We start from the raw sequence: 27,714 nt of genomic DNA on the forward strand, positions 1-27,714 counted from the left end.
TTAATATATTAAGATGACTTTTATGTCCTTTTCATCACTGATAATTCACTATTCTATTTTTTGCTTTGTGTATGAGTTATGTGAATACTTTTATCAGCCACTTTTCCCCACAATCCCACCAGATGAGGACGAGGATGAGGATAGAAAGTATGATTACTTTATAACTTCTATAGAAGAGTTTGGCAATCTTTTTCTGTAAAGGGCCTAATAGTAAATGTTTTAGACTTCACAAGCTGTACAGTCTCTGTTAGAACTACTCAATTTTGACCTTATAGTGTAAAAGCAGCCAGAGACAATATGTAAACAAATGGGCATGACTGTGTTCCAATAAATCTTTATTTACAAAAATAAGCAGAGTGCCAGATTTAGTCTGGGCTATAGTTTGCTGATCCCTACCCTATGGGTACTTAGCACAACTTCATGCTTATAGTGGGTTAAACCAAATTTCTCTTATTTAATATACAATATTTTTTCTCTTGGTCTATTTCCATTTATACACACAACATATTTTGATTTTTTGCAAAAAAAAGCTTAATGACCTCATTCACTTAGCTATGTGGTTTTCAGCTCCTTTAAGACACTCTGTCCTATGGCAACTAAACAGTTTTATCCCATGAAAAAGCAATGTTCTGACCTTGTTGTCCAAGCTTCTCAGAGTTTCTGTGGAAGACATAACTATGATATATTATCCTGAAGAGTGAGTTTTCATGCCAATTATACAGTTGAATGTGTACAAATAAAAGTCTCATCAATAAAATAAATTACTCTTTATCACATGAACAGCTAGCTCCTCTGACACAACAACATCTTGGAAAAGGAAGTTAGAAAAAAGTTATAAACTTAGAATTCCAAAGCCACTGCAAACCCTTACAGGAAGGCTATCCAAAGGTCACTCATTTAACTAGCGCAATTCATTAATTGTTTTGAAAGTTCAAGTATTTAAAATGGGTAAGTTTTAGATATCTGGAAGTTCAAGTTCTGTAAACAGAAATATAGTACTGGCTTACTGGGGGTGTGTAAGTGTGTGGGGGGGAGGGGTAGGTAACGTCAAAACTGTCCCAAATTATACCTAACCAAATAAAATAAACGTGTGCTTTAAGTTCAAATTGACATTTATGAACATCAATATTTTGATTCTCACCTAAAAGAAATTTCACACACTAGACTCTTTAACTAAATTGATTCTTGTGTAAACCTCAAAACAAAAAAGTAAATCAAGTACTGGATGAGTTAGAAAATTTGTACTTGATTGCTGCTTTTGAATACTTATTCTAATAAATAACAAAACTGAACAGTCAGCTAAAAAGAAAAATCAAACGTTGAGGAATAAAATGGCAGAATTTATCTTTATTTTTTTTTTTTTAAAGAAATCTGTTTCCCCGCCTAAAGAATCTCTCATTAAAGAGCAATGATCCAGCCCCGTGGCATAGCAGTTAAGTGCTTGCGCTCTGCTGCTGGCGGCCCGGGTTTGGATCCCAGGCGCACACCGATGCCCCGCTTGTCAGGCCATGCTGTGGCGGCGTCCCACATAAAGTGGAGGAAGACGGGCATGGATGTTAGCTCAGGGCCAGTCTTCCTCAGCAAAAAGAGGAGGATTGTCATGGATGTTAGCTCAGGGCTGATCTCCCTCATGTAAAAAAAAAAAAAAGAGTAATGATAACAAGGTAATTGTCAAAAACAAACTACAAATTTTAAAAATTTACACATTTTTCTAAATAGTTGCATAAGTAAACAAGAGTTATCCCCACCAGCAATAAAGATATAGGTGGAAGCATATGGTTTACCTTGTTTTTTGTACTGAGGACACCTAAATGATAATGGCACATTCCACTGGGGAGAAAAATAACCCATCTCCATCAACATCTATCAAAATTCTCCAAACTTTCTCAAGATGCTCAAAGTTAAGGAGAAATAGAAAAATTACACCAACAAGAATGTCAGGGACTCTGAATGCTGCTGATATTCAGAGGATAAGAAGGTACTGTTTCATCAGTAACACATTATATAAAACTAGTAGCATTATTCACAATAGCCAAAAGGTGAAAGCAATCCAAATCTCCATCAACTGATGAACAGATAAGCAAAATGTGGTATATCCATACAATGAAATATTATTCAGCCATAAAAAGGAATGAAGTTCTGGTACATGCTACAAAACAGATGAGCCTTGAAAATACCATGCTAAGTGAAAGGAGCCAATCACAAAAGACCATGTATTATATGATTCCATTGATATGAATTGTGCAGAATAGGCAAATCTATAGAGATAGAAAGTAGATTAGCAAATGGCTAGCGCTGGGGAGGATGGGGGAATTGGAAGGTGATAACCAAAAGGTATGGGGTTTATTTTGGTGGCAATAAAAATGTTCTAAAATTGATTATCGTAATGGTTGCACAAACCCATGAATACACTAAAAACCATTGAATTGTATACTGTAAATGGGTGAATTGTAGGTATGTGAATTCTATCTCAATAAAGTTGTTTTTAGAAAACTGTACTGAATATATACTGATAATTGCTCATTTGATTGTTGTTTCTTTTCTTACTGTGTTCAGTAAGGCAATTTCTTTCAATCTCTATGTTTTTAAAGATTAAAATGTAATTAAGTTATGTATACTTTGGGGACATTTAGCCCATCAGATTATTACGGGAGTTCCTAAAATGGAAATGTTATGAGAATCAACCAAGAGAATTTAATGGTGACTTAGGCAGTAACCTTTCCAATGAACTACAGATAAAATGTGAAACATTAGCCAAAGAAAATAGTAGTAGATTTGATAGTATTACATTAAGAAGGATATAAATTAGAAACTATGTTGAGATATTTGGAGGTAAAAGGTGGTATGTTTAAATAGAAAACTAAATAGTAGAATACTAATTTTTCTCCAAGGTTGTAAATACAGATAGGGCTTTGAAAACAAAACTTAAAACACTGTCACATAAACTAAGATCTACTTACTGAAAAAGAAAAAGTAGCATTAAGGTAAAATGAAAATGGAGATAAAAGTATACAAAGATGTGATAAAAGTATTGATCCCGAAACAATCACAAATGAATTGCTTTGTTAAACATATCAGCAAATTTTTTACCTAGAAAAATTGTCTTTTATTGACTTGTTCTTACATGCCAACTATATCTGGAAATATGTTAGCCCAGGGGGGAACACTGCTGGACAATCCAGATACGATCCCTGACCCAGAGCCTTCACAGTCTAGCCTATGGTAACGTTATCTGCCTTTTGCTTCGATATTTCCTACATACAAAGAACTCTAGCAAATGGCCTGCCACTATTCAAACATGAAAACAAAAATCTCTCCAAAATACTTACAAGAGGGAGCAATTAAATTTTCTTTTTTAAAATCAAAATTAGAAGTACGAATTAACAGCTGGAGAAATAATTTCCTTCCTATAATAGTAAAACATTTTAGGCATTTCATAGGTTAAACTGAGGTGAAATTTCAGGCAATATGGTGTAAAAACCTAGGTGTACAGCTCAATTAATTTTTACATATGCATACACCCATGTAACTACCACCAGATTGAGATAAACAGTTCCCCAGATGACGACTTTGGACAACAGTTTACTAGGTAATGATACTGGATTGCTTGCATGGTCCTAGCAACTCTCCTAGGGAATTGGGTAGAAGACTTTGTAAAAGACAAACCAATTGATATTGGTCAATCATTCTGTAGAAATAAAATGACATCTAGATGACTGATCGTCTCTGCATAGAAAATCCTGACTAATTTCTTGGAAAGGGAAAAGCGGTGGGAAAAAGGAGAAAAAAAGGAAGCAGAACAGGTTCCCGCAGAGAAGACAAATGTAAGTGGTAAATAAGAGAGACCTTACATGGGAGGAATTGTGTTGATTCTCCACATATTTATTTCGCAGGGAGGATGGATAGTATAAGGGAATTGTTACTATAAGGCATGGAACCAAAGACATCAAGCAAGATCTAAGAAGCAGCATCAAGTGAGCCTAGGAGGATCAAAGAGTGGCCTAAAACACCTGGAATAATTGTCCCAGCCCATCTATCCATCCATCTATTTATTTATTTAACATTTTCATGAGAAAATATGCCAATCTATAAAAAGGATCCCATGTTTATCTGTCCCCTGACTCACTTTCCACACCTACCTCTTTTAAATCTAATCATCTGTTATTGCATATAGGCATTATTTCTAAAAGCTACACTATTTTTCCTAAAACAAGGTAGGGCAAAAAATATAAAATTCTTTGTCACCATCAAATGTTCTCTAAACTTCAAGTTAATTGAGGGAAGACAAGTATGTGATGGATGTCCAATGAACAACTATAAATTATGCAAGTTTGGGAAAGTTAAGATTTTAGTATATATCTATTCTTATATTTCTCCCATTTTATTCTACTGCTTTGAAACACTACAGCCCAGGTGCTACAAAAGCTTCAAGACAGAGAACGACTAAAGAAAAACACAAAACTACATGGACTTCACTACGTGGCCTAACGAGGGGTATATCAGTGGTGGCTTGCCACAAAAATCAGTGCACCTCGTGGGTGACAAGGAACCACCCAGGATAAACATGGTGCAACCTGCTCACCCCTAGGCCTCTCCTGAGCTTCCTTATCCCAAACCTCAGCTCCCTGAGCTGCCAAAAAGCCAAATCCTGTTGCTCAGGATACTCAAAGAAACTTCCAAGAACACTATTTCAAAAATAAAGATAAGTATGTTTCTTCCCAATTTTGTTTCCTTAAACCAGGCCTGGTGGTTCCCAGACACACCAGGGTCCAGAGATTGCCCTCTAAGACCTACATTTCTATCTTGTCAGCATCTTTAAAATGTGACACCAAACACAAGACCCAGATATAGTCTGATGGGGGACAGAAGGTAACAGAGCTGTAATTTTCCACAACTGACATACAATTTTTCTATTAATACAGTCTCAGATTAAACTAACTCATATAGCACTGATGATCCACTAAAATCTCTAAGATCATTTCCCCCCACAAAAACTGTCTTGAAAGTGAAGCTCCCCTATCCTTTACTAATCAAAACAATTACTTGATTTTAAATGAAGAAACTTACATTTATCTTTGTTAAATTTCACTTTCTTCAGTTTAGCGTAGAATTTCTACTTGATAAGAATTTTTTTTTTTTTTGCTGAGGCACACTTGCCCTGGGCTAACATCTGTTGCCAATCCTCCATTATGTGCTTGAGGAAGATTGGCCCTGAGCTAACATTTGTGCCAATCTTCCTCTATTTTGTATGTGGGATGCTGCCACAGCATGGCTTGATGAGTGCTGTAGGTCCATGCCCAGGATCTGAAGCCTCGAACCCCGGGGCCCCGAAGCTCAGCATGCTGAACCACTGCACCACTGGGCCGGCCCTGATAAGAATTTTTAATCATAATTCTGTGATAATATGGACTACACTATCCCTTCCATCTTTGGGTCACTGATGAGCATGCCTTCCACACCTTTACGAAAATTACTCTAAAAATAACAAATAGGACAAGAGAAATGCAAAGCTCTAAGAGATCTCCATAAGAGTTCTCTTTACAAACTGACATGGATTCTTTAAATACACTTGCTCAGCCAGTACAAATCCATCTGTCTCAAAAATCACCTCATTTTCATATCTCCTCTACCTTATTCTAATGTATCATTAAAAGACTTATGGGTCACTGTATTCTCTAGTCAATCTGACAAAAAGAAAATTAGATTATTTAGGTATAATAACCCGTTAGAACCTAGTGATAGTCACAATCTCTTCCAAATGCTCTTTAACTGCATATTTCAAATTTAATTCTAGAGTTTTATTAGGAAACAATACAGGACTTGCCTATCTGCAGTTTCTGGAGTCTAAGGATTTGTGAGGACTACTCATAGGAGATTTTGCTCATTTTATCATTGTACATTGATGATTGCATTTCCAAGTCTAAATACTCATATTACTCATTGTAACACTGTCTTTAATGGTAGTAGTATATTATCTTCAGTGGACTTCCCCTCAATTTCAAAATTATTCAATGATATAATTAGAGGTCTGAATGTTTTAGGTTACTTGCTATGAAAAGGCTAATGACTGAAGACTATAAATATGTGCAATGCCTCCTTTCTTTATCCCAACAGCTATGCCTAACATAACTACTTTCAATTGCCTGGCAAAAGTAATGCTGAGAGAGAAAAAAGTCATTATTGGCCCTATGTAATAACGATTCATGCTTTTTTTTTTTTTCCTGAGTACCAATCACTTAACAGGAACAGGTAAATATATTTTAAAACCACAGAAAATTAGCGTAACAAGAAAAAGTGATAACCCTAACTTGAGATATACTTGTAACAGACATTATCGATTTTTAAATATATATAATAAATTGGTTCTGATTATTTGATGCTTTACTTGAAAGTATTTCATCATTGATTAATAAAATTTACTCCTGCAATGCTTCACATCCAAAAAAGATTTATAGTCATTTCTTTTTTTTTTTTTTTGTGAGGAAGATCAGCCCTGAGCTAACATCCATTGCCAATCCTCCTCCTTTCCCCCTCCCCGCCAAAGCCCCAGCAGACAGTTGTACGCCATAGCTGCACGTCCCTCTAGCTGCTGTATGTGGGACACGGCCTCAGCATGGCGGGAGAAGCGGTGCGTCGGTGCACGCCCGGGATCTGAACCCGGGCCGCCAGCAGCAGAGCGCGAGCACTTAACCGCTAAGCCACGGGGCCGGCCCTATAGTCCTTTCAATTATCCTTTACAACAACTCTATCAAATCCTTCAGTGCCACCATCCCTGCTTCTTGCCAGATGAGTAAAATGACTCATACACAGTTTGCAGAATTTTCACCAACTCCTCCACAAGGAGCTGGCTGGATTCTCACACAGGCTTCTGGCTGCAGTCTGAGAGACCAAACACAGGGGATTTCCCCCAAAAAAAGTAGGGAGAAGGTTAGGACTGAGGGAAGGCATCTCTTCCAGAATCAGAATCTAGGTTTCAGGCATTTGCCACCCATGGAGGCAGGGAGGCAGAGAAGCTCTTCCCAACCTGAACACAAAATAAGATGCCAGCTGTGCAAAACAAGAGGATGGTGAGCAGTTTCAAGAAATCCAGCTATGGCTCCCCCCACCTAGACAATGAGCCAATTGGTGACCTGGCCCTGAGTTAGAGAATTAGCAGTTCAAGGTTACTACAAAGCCTTAATCAGGGGTGGGAGGAGGTGGGTAACGAAGGGAATTGAGTGGTGATGATTTAACTCAGTATCCCTAATTGGAAAAGTTAGGGTCTGCAAAGAAGACACTAGCTACGTGTCTAACTATATAACTCTACCATCTGGAGGGAAGAACTGCTCTACTCAGAATATGGAACTAGCTGTAACTTTCCTCCACCACCGAGAGAGATCATCTTGGCTGAGAGTTATCTTTACTTACAAAGTGCTTGACATTGGCTGTAAGATATATTTGTAACAGGCTGGAAAGTATTTCTAATTTCTTCCTCAGAAGAGACAAGAAAATAAGGAATACAGTAATAGAAAATAAGGTAAAGAATTTGGAGAAATAAGGCTTCCAGAGAAAAACAGAAAGTCCTGGCCTAGTTTGATCTTTTTTTCTTTTCTTTTTTAAATGAGCCTATTAAAGAAGCTGTGTCCTGATTTTGAGGGGGGGGCGTGATTTGGGGTATTTCAGTCCAAGATGACCCATGTGAGAGAAGAGCAGGTGAAAGAAAGGTCCCACAAGGGTAATGAAAGGCCATAATCTCCCCAAGCTCATTGGTCACCACCTGTGAAGCTAATAGTTGGAGGAACCAACCCATAGTGTCTCCCAAAGCAATAGATGGATCAAATGAATTAGTCAGTGCCCTTCCCAGGATACTGGGCATAAAACACTTCAGACGAAAGGTGGTTAAGCAGTGCATCCTGGCGAAACAAGCCTGACATCTGCTTAATCTTCTCCCTCAGACTCCAGCTCCATACTGGATATTTCAAATGGATAACAACTTGAAAGCTCCATGTGGACTTCCCTTTCATTATTATTATTTCAAATGTTAAATGTTATCTACTTAAGGATCTTACCTTGGCTCCATGCCCTGGCAGAAGGCACGATTTTTCTGCTAATAAGGACCTAGAGGCTTTACAAGACCATGGGAGTTTTCAAAAATATTCCTACATATTCATAATAGTCAAATTAATAGATCTGATGCCAGATGTAAAGTGGCATTTTATGGGTAACTTTAAAGGGTACTAATGCAGTAACTTTTAAAGCTACTTTAAAACAAGCAGCTACACATCTAATGCAAAACTGTGTTGCCTTTTGATCTTGGCTATGGGTTCACTATTCTGTAATGAACTAAATCAGAAAAGACTTGGCATCTTTCTCCCCTGGAAAGATATCTGGCATTCAGGAAAGAAATTTAGGTTAAACACCTTTTAATTGTTCTTTCTATAACAATTAAAAGCTTTTCCTTTGACTTAACAACACGGTTCACAACCACACACAATGAAAGCAAAATAAATCTTTCCTGTGTGGTGCATTCTGTGTCCTTAGATGGATTAAAACATGCCAGCCAAGTCTCCAATTTTACAGGCTTTAGGCTGCTAAAACGCCATCAAACGTAGTGACAGCTGAGCAGCAGGTAAACAAGGTGAAGGAAAACCACTGGTAACTATACTTCAGGATCTTCTGATCCTGTCGTCAGGACAGGCATAGGCTTGTTGTCTGAGAAAGCAGAGTCCTCACCTTCAAAATTCACAATCTTAGTCAGGAGACAAGATGAAGCATACTGGGCAAAAGTAAACTAACACATACGAACAAAGCGTCCGTAACGGCAATTTCACATCAAAGCAGAACAAAATCCATCAACTAAAAGAATAAAATGCTTAGTATAGACCATGTTTTCAGTTATTTTTTTTAGATAAAGTCATCTCTTTCACATCTTTTGACCAGCATTTTAAAATTGAGGAAGTCCTTTACACACAGAGTCCTAACAACCCATGAGATGGGCATTACCAGGATTGCCATTTTATTAGAAAGGAGGGAGAACTAGTTTAGAAATATTCAGATTCCACCAGCATTTAGAGATTAACCAACTATGTGCCAGGTACTGTTTGCCACTCATTTGATTCACACAACAATTTTGGGAGATGTTATTCACATTTCAGAGATTACAAAATTAAGACTCAAAAGAGATGAAATATTTTGCCCCAGATCACAAAGCTAGTACGACCATCAGACTTGTAGCCTTTTCCCAGTTCTCAAGACTCTTTCTGGGAGACCTTTCTTGCTTGGTTCATAAAAATACATAGTCTGTGTTCCTTGCCAAAATATGGACAATCTGCTTTCCTGGGCCCAACTCACTATGGTATAAGCAGAATCTTGTGTCCAGAGGATGCTGCCAAAGCTAACCAAACCGATAAACTCATATGGAAAACGCTGCATGAAAGAAGTGAGATATGAGTAAGATTGTCATTGATAAAATGGAATAATGGGGGAAAGGAGAGGTAAGAGATTGCTGTTGCTGGAGTAAGGCTCATCATAACTCAAGGATCAAGGAAAAAAGCACCAGAATCATGAATGAGGAGCAGTCTAGATTTTTGGCTAGTGAACATCTGTCAGTTGGAAGATTCTAGAACTAGTAAAACAAACAACACACACACATCCCTTAAATATTTTACTTTAACTTAAAGTTTATAAATACACATTAATCAACCAATCTTTTGATGTAGGATCAAGGAGTTTTCTTTCAGTGGAGTCTGAAAAGTCTTCCTTACATAAACCACACTCAATGCATTATCTATGATTACCAACTATAAGCAAGAAGCCAGAGACCTGCCATAGCTGTTAGAATGTAGAGTCCTTCTAGATTCTTATGATTTTTTTCCCATGGTGTTTTACACCTAATTTGAGAGCAAATTTTTTCAAGGGACTCCCCTTTGCGTTTCAACTTAGTTTTCATAGAAATGATTACTTTTTGTGTATATTATTGGTTTATATAACATTTAACTAATGTAATTACAAGTAGAACTGACAGACATGTTTAGGAACAACTACATTGGCCTCTTGGTAAGTGTACCACTCAACCCGCAGGAGAAGAAGAGCACGGTAAAAGAAAGCACCCACGGCGATGGGCAACAGCGAGTATGTTTTAGGAGAATAGAGAGCACTGGTATCAGCCCAGGCCCATTAATTGAGCTTCTTTTGTTTGCAGCACGTGCAGGGTCCCACATGGGCTGGGTAGAAGGGCAGCTGTTCAGGATGCACCAGCATGCAAATTCCAACTTAAGGGATCCCCAGAACTGAAGACAGGAGGGAATCCATCAATTTATGAGTTTTAAGATACCTTAATATGGTTTCAAAGTACATGTGCTGGGGTGATGTCTTTCCTTAAGATAAGAGAAGATGGCTGTGATAACATTTTCCTTTCCAAAATGATGGCTGCTGTCTTCAGTCCATTTTTTCTCTTAATAGATTTAACCTCCCACAGTGATAAATTATACTTGGTTATAATTTTAGTCTTATAGTGTAATCATGACTCTTTTAAAACCACCCTTAGAAATGCTAACAGTCTCCAATGAGAATAACTAAATATATATTTGAGAACTAGGATGCTAATTCTTTAGGGAAACGAAATGCATCCCCCACATCTTGTTTCTCTCAGCCTAAGTGTTATTGTTCAGTATAACTGTTTTTTTTTTTTTACAATGCTTGCCCCTTGTGGTTAGGAACTTAAATCTTTTGTGAGTACTACTTCTTCATTCATTCTTCCACATACACAATAAACATTTAATTGCATGGTTGCAGATACTCAAATACGATGGTTTAATAAATATTTAACAACCAAATTAAGGTTATTAATTTAAAGCTAATCTGTCGTGATAATTATGCAACCTGAGGAAACAGAAGGGAGAAAATAGTTCCTTTTATGTAGTATACAAGCGGTATTTTACCAGTTCCAATAATTTCAAGAGCACATATAAACATTAGAGGAAATATAATCATATTTCACGATCACAAAGACAGCAAAAACAAGGTGGTCGTATAACTTTCATGTTATCACGCCTCTGCACAGTCCTTATAGGAAACAGAGAGGCAGAAATTTCTTTCACTTCAACATCCTGTTATTGAAATTTCTCTGAAAACTATTTGCTTTTTTAAAATACAGAAGCAAATGTTTTGGGATTTTAGGCTCTGACATCTCCCTGCTGTCTCAATAAAAGATTAATTTGTGGTCCTGGCCTCCCCTTTGTTATTTTTGTGGTTTAATACTCTTCATGGTAGAATCAGTTAAAAAGACAATCTCAGGTCGCGGGGCGGGAGTTTTTGAGAGCTCCATACTCCCTGGCCAGCTTACGTCCTCCAACACAAAGGCAGGGGCTGCAAAGACAGGCAGAGTGTAGTCCAATTTATACAACTCGCTTACCTTGCCTCCAATTTATCCCAAGATTCTGTTGTATGAACCTATTTGTATAAGGGTGGCTTAAACTCTGAACTGTGTGCCTCTGAGAAGGCCAAGACTCATCTTGTTTATAGAGTAAGCTCTCCCACTCGTCCGGCCTGTCTACTGCACCTTCATAAAGGAGAGGGAGAGGGGCCACAAATCACATTTCCAGATCATTTGGATGTGTTTATAGTTAAGACTCCTCAACTATAAATACATAAATTAGTTAAGAGGAGTCTTAACTATAAATACATAAATACATATATATAAGTATAACTAAATCTTTGCACTACTTAACTCAACATTGTTGAGTGCCAAGTAAGTGCCAGGCACAGTGCAAAGAACTGAGAGATAATTTAGAGACAGATCTGCCCTCAAAATATCCCGCTGATCAGGAGAAAAATACTTTAATATGAGAGAATAGCAACTGTAATCAAAGTATGCAAAAACTGTTAACGAAGGGAGCACAAAGGAGAGAGGGATTAATTTAGGTAGGGCAGATTATTTAGAAAAGCTTCAAAGAAAAGGTGAACGTTAGCCAGGTCATAAAGGACTGACGGTATTTCTCTAGGGCATAAAATAGCATGGAATGAGCAAGGAGTCGAAGATTGCTAATATTTTAGGATCACTAAAGTATAAGGGAGAGCAAAGAAAGATGAGGGTGGAAAGGTGAGATTAAAAAGTCTTAAAAGCAATGCTTAAAAAAAATTAACCATTGTTGAAGGATGCTAGGGAACTAAACCCAGTCTTTTGAAAACTGGTTAAAAAAAAGGAAAGAATCAAGCACCATGTTTTACTTTTCCTATACAAACTGTACTCCTGGTTAAACAAAAGGTAGAAGAGGGAGAGTTTCTCTTTATAGGTGAATTCTGGCCAATAAATGAAGAAAGAATGATGGAATAAAAATACCGCCAATTCACAACCCCTAATGAATCAATGCGTACAGCACTGAGCATCAATGGGTGCTACCCTCAAAAAAGAGATAACCTCACCTCACAGGCCTCCTGATGAAAGGACACAACTCTACCCAAGAAATAGTCTTGCCCCAAAACGAAAACCCTAACCTGAATCTGGCCATGCCTCTAATTCACAGAAAATACACCACAAAAACACTATCAGCAAAATCCAATCTGAGAAACTCGATAAGACAAACAACCTAGGTTTTTTCCCTTGCACTTTTATTTGAAAAAAGAGAGATGAGGGAGAACCTACAGATGAAAAGAGACTTAAAAGACATTTTTACAAAATGCAAGATGTGGACCCCATTTAGATCCTGATTCAAACAAACTGTAAAAACAAAAAGAAAATTTATGACATTTTGATTTTACTGGAAATTTGCCCAGAGGCTAGATATTTGATGACATTAAGCATTAGTAATTTTTTCAGATGTGATAGTGGTATTTTAAAACTGTTTTTAAAAAGTTCTTATCTTTTAGAGATTGAGAGTGAAATATCTATGAATGAAATAATATGACACCTTGGATTTTATTAAAAATTACACTGGAAGAGTAGATGGCACTACAGTTGAAACAAGATTGGCCATCAGTTAATAACTGTTGAAGCTGAGTGATGGATAAACGGCGGGGGGGGGGGGTTCATTATACTATTCTGCATATTTTGTGTATACTTTAAATACTCCATAATAAAAAATTACAAAAAGAAAAAATCAATGCTAAAGAGAATTTGATGTTTAGCCCACATGGAATCTAAGGTTTTAAAACAATGAAGTGCTTTATAAAAATGGCAATATTAAAGATAATATTTTTAAAATGACCCCTAACACCATTTTATCTAGTTGCTTTTTTATCTTTTGCATATTTCCTTTCAGAATTTTTCTCTGTTTAGATAGTTATATAGAGAAGAGCCTGGGAAAGGGAGGAGGCAGGAAACAGGTGAGTGTTCAGGAAAAGACACCTGTCTTTAGAAATAGAAAAGAAGGAGACACTGGCAATAGCTAACAAAGTGCTGGAGGAAGATCAGCTGGCAAAAGAGACACACAGAGGGCGTTTAGAGAGATCAGGGTGAGCATGATAGGGCCAAGGAATAGAATAGAAAAGCAAATCAAAGGTGCCAGAAAGGTAAAATTCAATGCTTAGAAGACGGTTTCTACATTAGAATCCGGAAGGCAGCGGTGACCTTTTCCAGTGTAGTTTTAAGAATAGTTTCCAAGAGCAAAAGCCAGACCTCAATGCATTGAGGAATAAGGGAGCTTTTGAGATGTCTGTCGTGAAGGGAAGGAAATGAAGGGACTCTAGTCTGAAGAGCATCAGGGTTAAGTGGAAAGTTGGCGGCGGGTATATGTGGGAGAGGCTGGCTGTTTGGTATGAGAGATGCCTCAGCACATTTGTAGGGAGACTGATGAACAACTCAGGACAGAGAGGCAGATACTGAAGATACTAGAGGGTTGGAAGGAGTAGGATTCAGGTTTCATCTGTTAAGAATATCAGCCTGTCCAAGTAATAGGCTTCATTTATACTGGAGGTTTGTAAAGTTCTTTCCATGTTTTTATTATGAAACAACATTACGACTTTTGATGTGCCAGATACCTAAATGTCATTTTCTGTTTTGCCTAGTGATTTTTTTCTCCCCTGAAATATATCAAGCCATGATTATCCTGGTTGGTAATTTCCCAGAGAGAATCAAGGATGATTAGGGCACAAAGTCTATCAAATTTTTCACCAATTAATCTCTGTCATATCCACTGAGACTTACACCCTACCCTCACGTAGACGTGACATGAGGCTTTTCAGGTGGGATTCTGCTGAGGACGTGAAACATAAGGTTCATGCATTCAACAAAGGGCACAGACTGAGATGCAGGGCCAAGGGGTGACACCAGCCTTACGCCTAACGGGCATAAACAACTCATTAGGAACTACTTTGAAATGTTCAGGTGGAGGCGAGTTTGGGAAAGGGAGTGAGGGACGTGTGAAGGATTGAAAACTGTTTCAACTGGAAATAGTAATGGCATACCAATTAGGGACCTGCATCCTAGGGCCTTTTTCGGGGCAATGAGAGCTCCATGATCTTACAAAACTTGGCCTCAATTTCTCCTCTGCAAAATACAAGTTGTTAAAGGAAGTTTCTGAAGTCTCTTCCTGCTTTAAAAATCCTACGATTTTCTAAAATATGAAGTAAATGCTGTATTAAAGACAGTTGCTCGTGGTTTCTAAACTGGGTCTTAAATCTTTAAAAGAGTACATATTAAGCCTTTAAAGGTTTTCTAAAGAGAGAAGAGAGACAATAGAGCTATTAATATGATGAGGATAAAGAGATGGGCAGCACGGGACACACCACCTCCTTCCTTTAAACCTTAGTTTTTTGGAAGTAAACTATGAACTCATTGGTTTTATTACACAAACAAGAAGGACTACACATGGCTTATCTTTAAAAGAGGGGAGGGGACTTGTTGCAAGTCTCTGAAAGTTCCTGGACAATGAAGGCAGGCTTGGTAAGCAAGAGTAAGTATGACTCTGACCTAAGATGATCAGATAACCTAGCACTTTAAAATAACCCATCACAAGACCAGCAAAAAGTTTGATGTCCACCTTTAATTAAAACAATCTTGGAAAATAACAAGGAAGAGGACAAAACTTGGAAATACAGTGAGCACTCTATAATACTGAAAATGTGTCAGGTCATCTCGAGCAGAATTTGTCAGATACTAAACATTTTAAACTAGAGTGGACTTTCAGCAAGACTCTGTTTTGATTCCCAACATGATCTAAGGTTAGGCCAAATGGAAAATGACATTTTAGAAACATGTGCAGGAATAAAAAAATTCCTGGCCAGGGATTATACATCGCTAAATTCCTAGACTGCAGCTTTGCCTCTCAATCTTTACAAGAACACCTACCAACATCAGGTCTTCACAGAATACAATTCAGAAACTACCAAACAAAAAGGTATGTCTTTGTCCATGACATAATTAATATTTTTGCTTGAACTAATACCTGAATGGCAGTTTGCATCTATTATCTCATAAGGCAAGTATTACCATTAAAATCCACATTTTACAGTTCACCACCAGTAAGTTGAACCTGTGTAGTCTTTCTATTCCAAGTGTATGCTCTTGGACCACCCCTCCTGGGCCCACAAAGATAAGACAATTTATTAGTCAGGTTTGGCTATATTTCAGGACAAGAGAGCCCTACCTTCCTCCTTCAGATTCTTCACACGTACAAACTTTAGATAATGCAATACAGTAGACGGGAGCCCTCACAGTCACATTGGCCATGTCCCTGTCCCTAGTATGAAACAACCTAATGAAACAGTATGTTGGTGAACAAGCGCCCTTGGATAGACTCTAAGGTACCACAGCTTTTCAATACTTTCTGCAATTCTGCTTCTTAGAAAATGATATGAAGCATGAGCTGATCAGCATTTTGGAAATCACACTCGAGTCTCCTTGCACCCATTATTTATAGCCAAGTATCCACGTATTGTGGCTACATCTTACTCTTCCCCTTTCACTAGACTGTGGTACCACTACCAGAGGGTCAGAGGAAGCCAGATGGTGGGAAAACTAACACTGCTAATTAGATTTTTTTTCCGGCAAAAAGGCTTAATCAGTACCACAGTGGTTTTAATTTGATGTGATTTCTCTCTCAACAAGGTTTAATCGGTGGTATGATACCAAAAAAGCACGAGCTTTGGCATTAGTCAGACCTGGATTCAAATTCTGGCTCTGCCACGGCCACATCTGTAAGATGAGAACAAAAGCTATTTCACACATTGTATGGATTAAACAAGAGGATATAGAGTGAAAGTTTCCAGCACACACCTAACATAGAGTAGAGTTCAATCAGGTTTCCTTCATTCCCGACAAACCAGTTTGACAAATTAACTGCAAGGATTCATTTATAAGATCTCTCTTCATTTTCAGTAAGGACAACATAGACTTGTCTACATTTGCCATCAGTTCTTTTTTTCCAAGTTGTTTCCTCCAACCAAGAATGCCTTCTCCTACCCTCCCCAACCCTCATCTACATTAATTCACGTCTTCCTTCCTCCAGAGCACAGCCTAAATTCTAATTTTGTACCATCTGTACCACCTAAGATGGTGTTTCTATATAGGAGTACCTACCACATAAATATTTTCAAATGTTACTAAACATCACTAAAGTAATCAAAGAATATTATAAACAATTAAACATGTTTAGAAGAAAAAGTTTGTAATTACTCAAAGTGACATGATGGTTTATCATATTTTTTTTAAAAAATAGAAGGGCCACAAAATAAAGCAAAGGTCAACAATTTTTAAAAAACAGTACTATGATTCTAAACACTGATGTCCCAAACCAGGGCACTCTAGCAATTACCTTATTTATTTATTTAAAGTAACATCTGAGGACCCCAGACAGACATTTTCTTCCCATGACTGAGAAAGGCAGGGAAATTGCCTTTCCTCTGTGTGTCTGACTCTGAGTGTTTCTCCCTATCCCAGGTCCCCCAACATTCCCATCCTCCATGTCTTCAGAATTCAAAGGCAAAGCCTGTTGTCTCCAAACACTTTAGTAAATGCTCTTCCATTTTCTCCTGCCTAATAGAAGGATCTTTGACTTTATCTGGGAACATCTCACTGTGCAGTCACCTTTAGTGACCTAAAGAAGGCTCATAGGGGTGATTTTTCTTTGTGGACCTTGACACTGCCTTGAAAGTTTACAGTCATAAATTGTTACCCACTGAGAACAACTTCTCAAGCTTGGTTAAATAATTACATAGACACCAAAGGAAAACCACGCTTTACCAATGCTATTGCATTATCTTGTCTCCTAATTCAAAGAAAGCAGAGCCTACATTTTGTATAACTTAGAGACATTATAAAGTGAAATTACAAAACGTAACTAGAAGATTCCAAAAGAAAGAATCTTCAAACTGGAGGACACCATTTGTTATTTGGTGGCACCTTCTGGGAAAGCTCGATATTGCAGCTCAGCTCTGTTAAACATAAATTCCCATGCAAAAGCAAGTGGGAAAAATTCCAGGAGAAAGCAAATAGTGTTAATGATATATTATAATAATGTAAAATCCAGAACCATGAGAGTCTGTTTTATTTTAGGCAAGTACATACATAAGTGAGAGGTTCCTAGATATTTCACCTCTTCCCTCAGTTCTGGCTGTGTGTGCCAAATCCACCTATGAGGACAACCTGTCACCTCCTGAAGGCTGTTGGTAAAGCCCAAACCAATGGGTAGGCCAAAGAAATAAGATTCATAAATGGAACAAGAATATGATGCCAATTTCATGGAGTACATCTCCACAATTGTAATACGAATTCATGGGAAAATAAGATTTGTTTCACCCCAAAATTCCTCTTGAGTGCACTCCCTACCAAGTGGGATAAAATTCTGGCTCTACCACTTTTAAACAACCTTGGGCAAGTTTCTTAACTTTCAGTCTCAGTTTCCCCATATATAAAATGGGGATAATAATAGTACCTATTTCACAGAGTTGTTTTGAGGGTTAAATGAGTTAAAACAAGTCAAGTGCTTAGCAGGGTGACTAGAGCATAGGAAGGACTCAAGGACATTTAACTAAGCTATAAGGCATACCTATGGGATGGTAAAGCTAGTCCTGCAAATACCATGTTGAGTCACATCTTTAACTTTGTGTCTAAAGATGACAGATGGGACAATTACATAAAGATCATGGGCCCTAGAGTAAGAAACAATGATGCATTGAATGGGTGATGCAGCTTTCTTGAAGGAGGATCATGGAATTTATTGGGAGAGAGATACACTTCAATACAGGTGAGGGAAAATGCTGAGTTTTGGCAACTGTTGATGACAACCAACTCTGCAATGTTAGGGATCCCTGTCTGTTCACAACTCTCAGCTATCTAAGGGCTTCCAAGGAAGTATTTAATTTAAAAATTGAAAAACCATTTGGGCTTAGTATGGTACCCAAACAAGAAAGAGAAAGAGCCTCTAACTCAGTTTAAAGAAAAAATCTCCCTTTTAATTGCTTCAAATCCTTTTTTGAAATAAATCAGGAATGTGGTTGAATAAAGGAACAGTTGATTGGCTAGACTGCACCCTCCTCCATCTGATCACATCTAACACAGAAAACAAATAAAAAAGCATTAGACGACCAGGTCAGGTAAAATATCTCTGTGCACCCAACAAAGTTAACTTTCTTCCAATTGTTTTCATTAATGTTCCACATTGAGCCGAATCTACCAGAAGAAGAATTGCAACCCTTCAGGTATTTTTACCTCCAGTTATAAAATGCAGAGAACAGGAGTCCAGAAGGAGAGCCCCCCCTGGAGAGTCAGGGCAGCCCTTTAATGAATGGCCTCTCCAGCTGCTCGCTCACCATACCTACAGACTTTACAGCTCTTGTATGTGCTGGAATTACAAGTCATTAAAAAGCCACTTTGAAAACACAATAAAGACCTTCTTCTCTGACTGCGACAACCTTCCATCACATAAAAACCTAAGGCCAATGCTTCAACAGCAGGAGGACGTTTACTGCCAGCGCCAGACAGTTTAAGCAGGGCAAGGAACAGGGTGAGGCAGGAGGAAATGAGGCACAACAAAAGAAGGGAAGTTTCTTTTTCCTTCTCCTTCCTTTTTTTCTTTTCGAAAGAAACTTCTGCTAAGGTGGTTTGAAGTCTTTATCTTGTATCTGAACCACCACCCACCCTTGGGAAAAATGCTACCATCTGATGAGATTTCGTCTTTCTGCCCCAAGATTTTATCCAAGAAAACACTTTGGTGAGCCAAAACTATCAAAAGACATGACTAGAATCTTATTTCTCACACCGCAGGTTGAAGTATGTAACATTTTAGCAAATGGAATCTGCCCATCTTCAAGGAAAGAGGACTAAAACTTTTAACTCCTGCACTTTTAAATTATGATTCAATCTCTATAAAGCAAGGCAAAACAGTGAAGGCAACAAGGAAATTACTATCATAACCGAATCTGATCTTAAGTGGTGATTTCAATTTTCTTTTACTGTTTTTTTCCTCCTTCTCTGCTATGAATACCAAATTTTCTCAGATCACAGAACAAGATCAACTCAATAGACTTCTCTTTAGATGCAGAGTGATGTGGAAAACAAAACCAAGGGAATGACAGGAGGAGGGAAAGATATTTGGGTTCTTTTTTATTGCCAATTAAAGTTTAAACAAGTGAATACAAACCACAATTATAAACTTTTAGTTGACATTGATACACTCAGATCCTCCTCCTTTCTAGCTGCTAGTTAGTGTCAGTCACTAGTAAGAACAGTCACTTTCCATAAGTGAGCATTATGGCCCCCAAAAGATGAATTCCTAAACCAAGAACAGCTTTACTCTAACGGGAATTACCTAAATTCTTGAATGTAAAATATTCTGAATGCTAACATTTATGTACATAGCAAAAACATGCCCTTATCATGTGTTCTGTATTTGGTAAATGCTCACCCACTATAAAACGGTCCTTCCGCCTGCCTACCCACACCCCCAACCACCTCCCGATTCCTTCTGTATGGGAAAATTACTGATGGACTGTCATGTGACAATATTAGATTTCTTTACAAAATGAGAAATATTTCAGGAATTGCAAAATGTATTTAAACACTATTCTTTCGGTCATATTAATGGTAATCCACAGATAAATCATTTCTTAGGAAGTCTTCTTTTAATAGTAGCAGCAATAAAAAAACTACCAAGTGCCTACTCAATGCAGTGCTGGGTATGTTCTTGTCCTTTATCTCATTTAATTAAAAAGCTAAAGGATCCTGGGAAACTTAGGCTTAACTTTTGACTTAAAACTTAAACTCTTCGTCCTGTATTTTTGCAGTTACCATGTAATACATGCATATCAATATCAAGGTCATATACCCCCTCAAGACAAAATTCAGAGCAACGTGACATATACTCCAAATACTTTCTTCCCTTTAAGACATATAACGCCCACACTTGAGAAGGATACTAGAATTCTGCCATATTTTTGAATATCAAAAAATCTCTTTCAAAGCTATAGGTTATAAAGATTGCCAGAAGACAAATCACACATAACAATGGATAACTAACATTTTTTGATTAGTGTGTTAAGTGCTTTCCCCAGATCGACTATTTTCACAATAATCCTGCAAAGTAAATACTATTATGATCTCCATTTCACAAAAGAAGAAACTAAGAAATCTGGAAGGTTGAATCGTTTGCCCATCGTTGCTCCACTTGTGGGAGCTGGGATTCAAAACTCAGCTGTCTGACCTCAGAGTGCAGACTCCTAATTCCTTGCTCACTTAACTACCTACCTACCTAACTAAACACTTATCAACAAATAAGTGATCTCTCACGAAACATGCAGGCATACAATCCATGGATGCACTTCCTTCTCTCTTCTCATATATAAAGTTTATAAAAATTTTAACCAAAAAGAACCAATCAACAATCTAAGCTTCCTAATCCATCTTATTACCACTGATTTTTATTTTTATACAAAAATCTGAATCTAACTTAATTATGGAAAATGTTCTCTAAAAAGTTCTTCCTTTTAATTGTAACTAACCTATACCTAAGGCAAGATGTTTTCTTTACAGACATACCAGATAAATAATCTGTTTTCCCCAGCCATTCCTAATTCTTCACACTCTTACCATATCTTTTTGTGTCTTCTTTCTGTTTCCAAAGTCCACAATCTCTCTCGCTATGTCTACTACTCCTCCACCCCATCCCCCAACAAATGAACATAAATCTGGCTCATATTCAAATAAGGAAGCTGGAAAGGACTTTAGAGAGATCAGGTCATCTGATCACACTTACTTAGATGCAGACACACTCACCACCAAGACAATGTGGTGCCCCCTGAAGCTGGGCCAGCCCCAAGCTTCCAAATATTACTGGCCAAGGGAGGCTATGGGCTGTAATGGAGTGCTCTCCATTACAATTGCCTCCTGTTCCTTCTGTCTTGCCCACAGGAGGGACACCAGGTAGGAGAAAGGCCAAACAACGGCTATCTTTACTATTGGATATAGGGAATTTCAGCCCTCTTTTATCCTTCTTTGCTCACAAAAAGGTCTTTTGGGCCCTGGCTTACTTGGAACCACTCTTGTCAATTCTCTTCTGTTCCACCACCTATAGTTAGGGAATTAAACCAACAGCTGCAACAATGGAAGCATTACCACTACCAGATAACTGATGAGGAAAGTACAGAGGCTGGGTTTAACACCCAAATAATACCCAAATGTCTTCAGAGGCTTTCTCTGTAATGACATGCAGAGCATATTACAAAAACTCCTGTTAGGATCACTGGATATGTGGCTCTAAAATGTCAAGAATCGTTTTGAAAATTTGCTACCTACTGTAAGGAATTACAATTCTAACTCTTCATTCCAGAAGATTTATTGAGGTATTGCTTTGGATAAATATATACCAAGCATATATATATATATACTTGATATATAAATATACGAAGTTCAACACAAAGTTTATGAAAAGAAGAGCCATCCCTTATAAATCATATATAAAAGGGAGGGAGCAAGAGGCAAACAAAAACAAGAATACACAGAATTATCTAAAGAGAAAGATCATCTGTGATGGTTTCATGTAGAAAGAGCATTCAGTGGTGCTTTAAAAATGCCACTTGGTTTTCTCACAAATCAGCAGACGTTCAAGAAAGATGCCTTTCAAAATTCTGACCATGACCTACTATAAGAAATATACACACACCCCCTCTGAAATGAAATTTTCACCAACCCTTACTTACCCTCATACTAATTACAATATATTCTGATTTTTTTTCAATACTGGTGATGACACACTAAATTGATTTCATGGCTCACCAGTGAATCACAACCCACAATTTGAAAACCTCTGTTCTAGAAGAATCACAACATGTCAGAATATGGAAAGACAAAGTTGCTAAACTTGACAAACTTGATGACTAATCACATCCCAACAGCATCAATGAACATTTCAGGGTGATTTGAAATAAAAGTCAAACATACAAAAAAAGTTCCAAGTAACATCTGTATTAAGAGCAAGTTTTGAATTAAGAGGAGAAATAAAAAGCAAAAGAGGAAAAATAAATGCTTGAGATATTGGAACAAACCCATTAGCTTTCATCTCCATTTCACAAACTATCACTAGAAAGCCTTTACCAAACACTGGAACAAATTACCGAATCTCCAGTATTTTATATGCTACTTTGCTCCTAATCGGATGTTCCATTAAAATTTTGAGATTAGCCATAGAAAGTAGGGGGTAGGAGGAGGTGGTCTCTGGATCTCTGAGGATCAATACTGATGCCATGTCCTAACCCTGGCTGACTTTCTACTCAGGACAGTGCAAACGCAGAAGAGAGAATCTGCTACTAAGGCCCCCTACTCCTTGCCAGCATTTGAACTAAGAACATTTGTCGGGCAACCCTATGGGACAGAAAGAGAAGTATTCTAAAATTGCCAGCAATTTTTAGCCAGACATCTTCCTTGGCCATTGTCTATAAATATAGACAAGCCAAAGTAAGGAGATTATTAGGACTGATCATGACTGATAAGTAACAGTAGGAGGGCAAAGTTGGAGAAAAAGGAAAAGCGAGGAGGGGATAACCATGTTCATTCTCCAGAAACAGAATCAAATACCTTTTAAATTGCTAACAGTCCTGTTACTCGAAGTGTAAGACTTCTTACATTGGTAGGTGGAATAGATAATCTGAAAATCTCTTAACTCTGAGAAATCTGTAATTATAAGTTTAAATCTCAACATCAGATAACATTTGGGGGGCATATTAGATGGTCTTTTAGGCACCCACAAAAGATAATCCCACCCATCAGCAAAAACTTGTAAAGAAGATCACATATCTCATCCCTTTCAAATCAGTGGCTATACAATGAAAAAAAAATTTAAATATTTCATTTTCAAAATATCGCCATCTGGTTTCACAGGCACATATATATGTAAAAATGTATCAAATTATACATTTTCAATGTATATTGTATATTGTTACATCAATTTTGCTTCCATAAAACTTTTTAAAAAAATACTACCACCAGCTTTCCATCTATGTAAACAAATTACTTCATTCCACTGATCAAAAAAGTCAACATTATAGCTGCACCCTAATATTTTCTAAGTTTCTCTTTTAAATTTATTTTCCCTTATATTCAAGTTTTATTGCATTCTTTTCACTGTCCTAAATCAGCAATCATTGAAAAGCACAGTAACTAAGCTCTAATGAGCATCTAAATTTTTCTGATGCTATTCAAATGACCTGTTATTATACTATGGAATATATCTTTCGTTTAACAACTTAAATCACAGCCTAAAAATCTGCAGATTTCTTAATGATTTCATTTCCTTCTTTCCATTAGTTAAGGAAACTCATTTCTAGGCACTTCCATGCTACCATTTTATGGTTCAACTGTCATTTTCTTCCCTCATTCTTTACCCTGAAGCTATCTGAAATAAAATCTGGACTCTAAGAAAGGAGTGGAGGGAAGCCAACAAGACTACTCACATCAGATTTAGAGGACATATTCTCCTCCACGTCAGAATCATTGGGATCCACAATATCATCAAATGGTGGTAAAGTTGATTTCTTCTTCTCTGATGTCTCACTTTCAATTTTGACCTTTCCCATCTTGACATGAGATTTATCTTTTATCTTATTTTTTTCAGCAGAACAAGTGAGTATCAGTGGTGGCGCACTAGAAAAACTTTTAAATAAAGCCTCTGAGCTACTCTTTTTCCTTTTTTTGGCTGAGAGTTCTTCAGAATCTGAAATGGGGGGCCTTTTACTAGGAGCCTTCTTATCTTGCTGTCCACTGGTGATGGTGAGTAAGTTACTATCTGGTTTTGGCTCTTTTGACATGGGTTTCGGTTCCTTGAAGGCCATCTTAGGAACAATTTTTTCTTCTTTCAGTGGTTTATTTTCTTTGGGTTTCTTAGAGGATTCTTTGGAAGATTTGTTGTGATCCCTGGAAGGTTCTTTGAAGGCACTTTTATGTTCTCTGGAGTCTTTAGAAGGTTTTTCCTTGTGCTCCTTCATTAATTTGTGAGGCTTTGAAAAACTGGTACTGCTGCTGCTGCTGCTGCTGCTGCTACTGCTGCTGCTGCTGCTACTGCTGCTGCTGCTGCTGCTGCTGCTGCTGCTACTGCTGCTGCTGCTGCTGCTACAGCTGCTGCTGCTGCTGCTGCTGCTGCTGGTATGAACACTCCTATTAGGGTCCTGCAAAGAGGGGAGAAGAAAATGAAATCCTCAAAACTCAGCATCCATGAAGAGTCAGAGCCAGTTTCCCTGCATTCGATCTACACGATCCTTCTTTGATGGCTCTCGAATTAATTTTAATAGAAACCAACAACCACAGCGTAACAGGTGGGAATAGGGTGTGTGAGAAACACTGTGAAGGAGGGCAACTATGATCAAGGAATTTAATGAGGCAAGCTGTTTTCTTAATCATGAGAAGCATGCCGTTCTAAACATTTCAGTTCGACAAATGTTCGCTAAATGCTTGTTCTAGAAGATATGAAGATGGATAACACATGGTCCCCATTCTTAATAACTATGACATCTCTACGATTCATAGTTGTTGTCAGAACCACCTATAAGTGCTATGACAACAAAAAGAAAGAGGGTAATTAATTGGGGGGGGGGCATGGGGAAAAGAAAATTATAGAGAATTAACACCTGAATTAGGTCCTCAAGGATAGGCTGGTAATTACTGGAAAGAAAAGAATGAAAAAGTACATGGAGACCAAGGACTAGAATGAACTAAAACAATGAAGGATCAAAGCACAGATTATATTTGGGGAGTAGCATCCAGCTACAGCAAAGATTGAGAAGGAGGTAGAGAAATAGTCCAGGGTCACATAGTGAGGCCAGATGATATTAAATGTTAAATGGCTTTTTAATATAAAGACTCACAGGACCCAAAAAAGAAATAAAATAATTCTCAGTTTGAGATAAAAAGCAATTATTTTTTGCCATCCAGACTTCATCAGTTATGGAATATGCCATTCATCCACTACCGAAGGAAAAAAACAAATCTAACAGAACAAAGATTTTACCTAATGGTCATTAAATGAACTGAAAAGTCTAGCAATTACTGTTGTGTAATCATGAGGAAAGAGTTAATCGCTGCCTATTTCATTTTAAATATGTTACCAATTTTTTCACTCATATAAACACCTCAGAATATATAACCTATATATAATCTTTCTATTTAGGAACAAATCTAAATCCATACTTACCATATTTGTGAACCTCTACCACTAATAGTAAGAATAAGAAACAGAAGTAGATCTTGGACATGCAAAAATCCACACCAATACTAAAAGAAGAGCTCTTTCTTGCTTACTTTCACCTCCTAATGGAACCAAAGACAAATAAATGTCCAAATTTTCAACTAGAATTTACGTCTTCAGGCTTGCCTGTTATGTTTCACCTCTAACTCACCCACTTAAGGTCAATGATATGTAAACCAATCCTGTATTTCTTAAATATCTAGCATGATAGAGGAAAGAGAGTAGGCAGGGGCTATGCTTTTCACTAAAATGAAGAATCTACTTGTTGGGTCTGTGCCAAAAAAAAAAAGGTATGTATATGGATAAGCATCAGAAAGTAATACCCAAAATGAAACATTATTGTTCTATGTCAGTGGGAGTATGTATTTTTTCTTCTTACAAATTTTTTTGTCTTATTTGCTCAACAACAACAAAATGACATATACCAATTCTTCCATTTATTTTTCTCAAGTGAGCATTTGGTTTCAAAATTCTAAAATGCATAAAGCTACTAAATAAAGACATGCTTTTATGCATCAAACTAGATAATTCCTCATAAAACATCTTAATCTGAGATTTAAAAGCTGAATGCTAAAGACAGCATTCATATTACTGAAACTACATTATTTTATAAATTCTATTATAAGACATTTCCTGGCATGTTAAGCAATACTATGAATAATTAAAATAAAGTATAATGGATAAACTAAATTAAGGAAGAACATTTTGAAATCTAATATCCTTGGGTTTTTCTTTTTAATTGGTTTGTTGACTCACTGAATTTTGACAGTTTGCAATCAGTATTCTAAGTATGGCTCTAGAATACCCAAGCATTGCTGTTTAATATTCAACCTTCATGGCATATTACACATATTTTTATAAATGTAACTTTTAAAAATACACAAATTTTAACCTACCAACATATTTTCTAATGTTAAGCATTAAAAGATAGTAACATTTCAGCACCAAAAAAAAAAAAAAAATGGACTTTTATAAGGGTCTTTCCATGATTTATTTTTAAAATCGTTTTGTTGGACAAACTAGAATTCGCAAAGTACACAGTAGTATATGACATAGATTCTTATGTCATAGAAAGTTCAAGTTCTCGTCTTAATTACATACATATGATGTTAAGTACAAAACTCTAGAAATTTTATAACTTTTTACTCCCCACGTTGTTCTAGGTATTTAATGCCTACTGCCACCTTTTCACCCACCCAACAAATCTTGGTATAAGCAAGTAACCCAGCCATTCTTATTCCTTCCACTTTACCAAAAAGCTTTCTTCAAGCTAACACAACTCAGAGTTAAGAAGAGAAACACATTCCATAACATCTCAGACAAATAAAAATTTAGAAAATAACAAAAAGGTGAGAGAATGGTTTCTATTCCATAGGGCCACATTTTCTTTGGCCTGGGCCTGTGATAAATGGTAAAGTTTAAATGTATGTAACCTGACTCCATATTGTTACATGTAATAAAGGTACAAAAAAAAAGCTTAGATACAAAGTCAGGAATTAAATTGCTACTGACAGAATAAAAGCTTTCACTGATTCTCAGCCTATCGAACCCATATAAATTGGGGAGCAAGTCACTGGTTTTTTAAAATTTTTACTGAACTATTAATCTCAACATTAAGTGCCACTAAGCAGCACACACTAATTACTATTCAATGTGAAGTTTACACATATTGTATAATTTGAATTCTCTTTGCCTGAGGCTGATTAGGACAAACTGAATATCAATATTAGGGAGAGCATGTGTGCATAATTCAAATCTCAAATAGTTAAGGCAAATGACTGTTTAAACATAAATATACATATATTTGTACTAACTTTACAACCTGTGAATATAGGGTACAGTATTTTCTTTCATCCACTCAAGATTCTACTGAATGCTTCCTTGTTTTAATTTTCTGGAACAGAATTTGTCCCTTTAATGTATAATCTCTTCTAATACTACTTGTCAGCAACTCCAGTTTAAGAGAAGAATAGGTTGTAACTATTAGCCAGAATAAGGTTTTCTGATTATATGTGGCTTTCAATTTCCATGTTATCCCCATGTCTTCTTCCCAGTATCACTGATAACT

The 27,714-nt window shown here is 37.1% G+C and overlaps 1 protein-coding gene across 2 annotated transcripts in view; it reads right to left on the reverse strand.

Annotated features, from left to right (window-relative positions):
- The window catches only part of MLLT3 (MLLT3 super elongation complex subunit), a 259,472-nt gene that overhangs the window by 42,844 nt on the left and 188,914 nt on the right, over positions 1-27,714 (reverse strand). For both annotated transcript variants that reach the window (XM_058565879.1, XM_058565881.1), the window contains exon 5: positions 23,860-24,570. In XM_058565879.1, coding sequence (XP_058421862.1) covers positions 23,860-24,570 — 711 coding nt within the window. The remainder of the gene's footprint in view (positions 1-23,859; positions 24,571-27,714) is intronic.

Source organism: Diceros bicornis, chromosome 22 (genome assembly GCF_020826845.1).
Source record: "Diceros bicornis minor isolate mBicDic1 chromosome 22, mDicBic1.mat.cur, whole genome shotgun sequence".
NCBI lineage: Eukaryota > Metazoa > Chordata > Mammalia > Perissodactyla > Rhinocerotidae > Diceros > Diceros bicornis.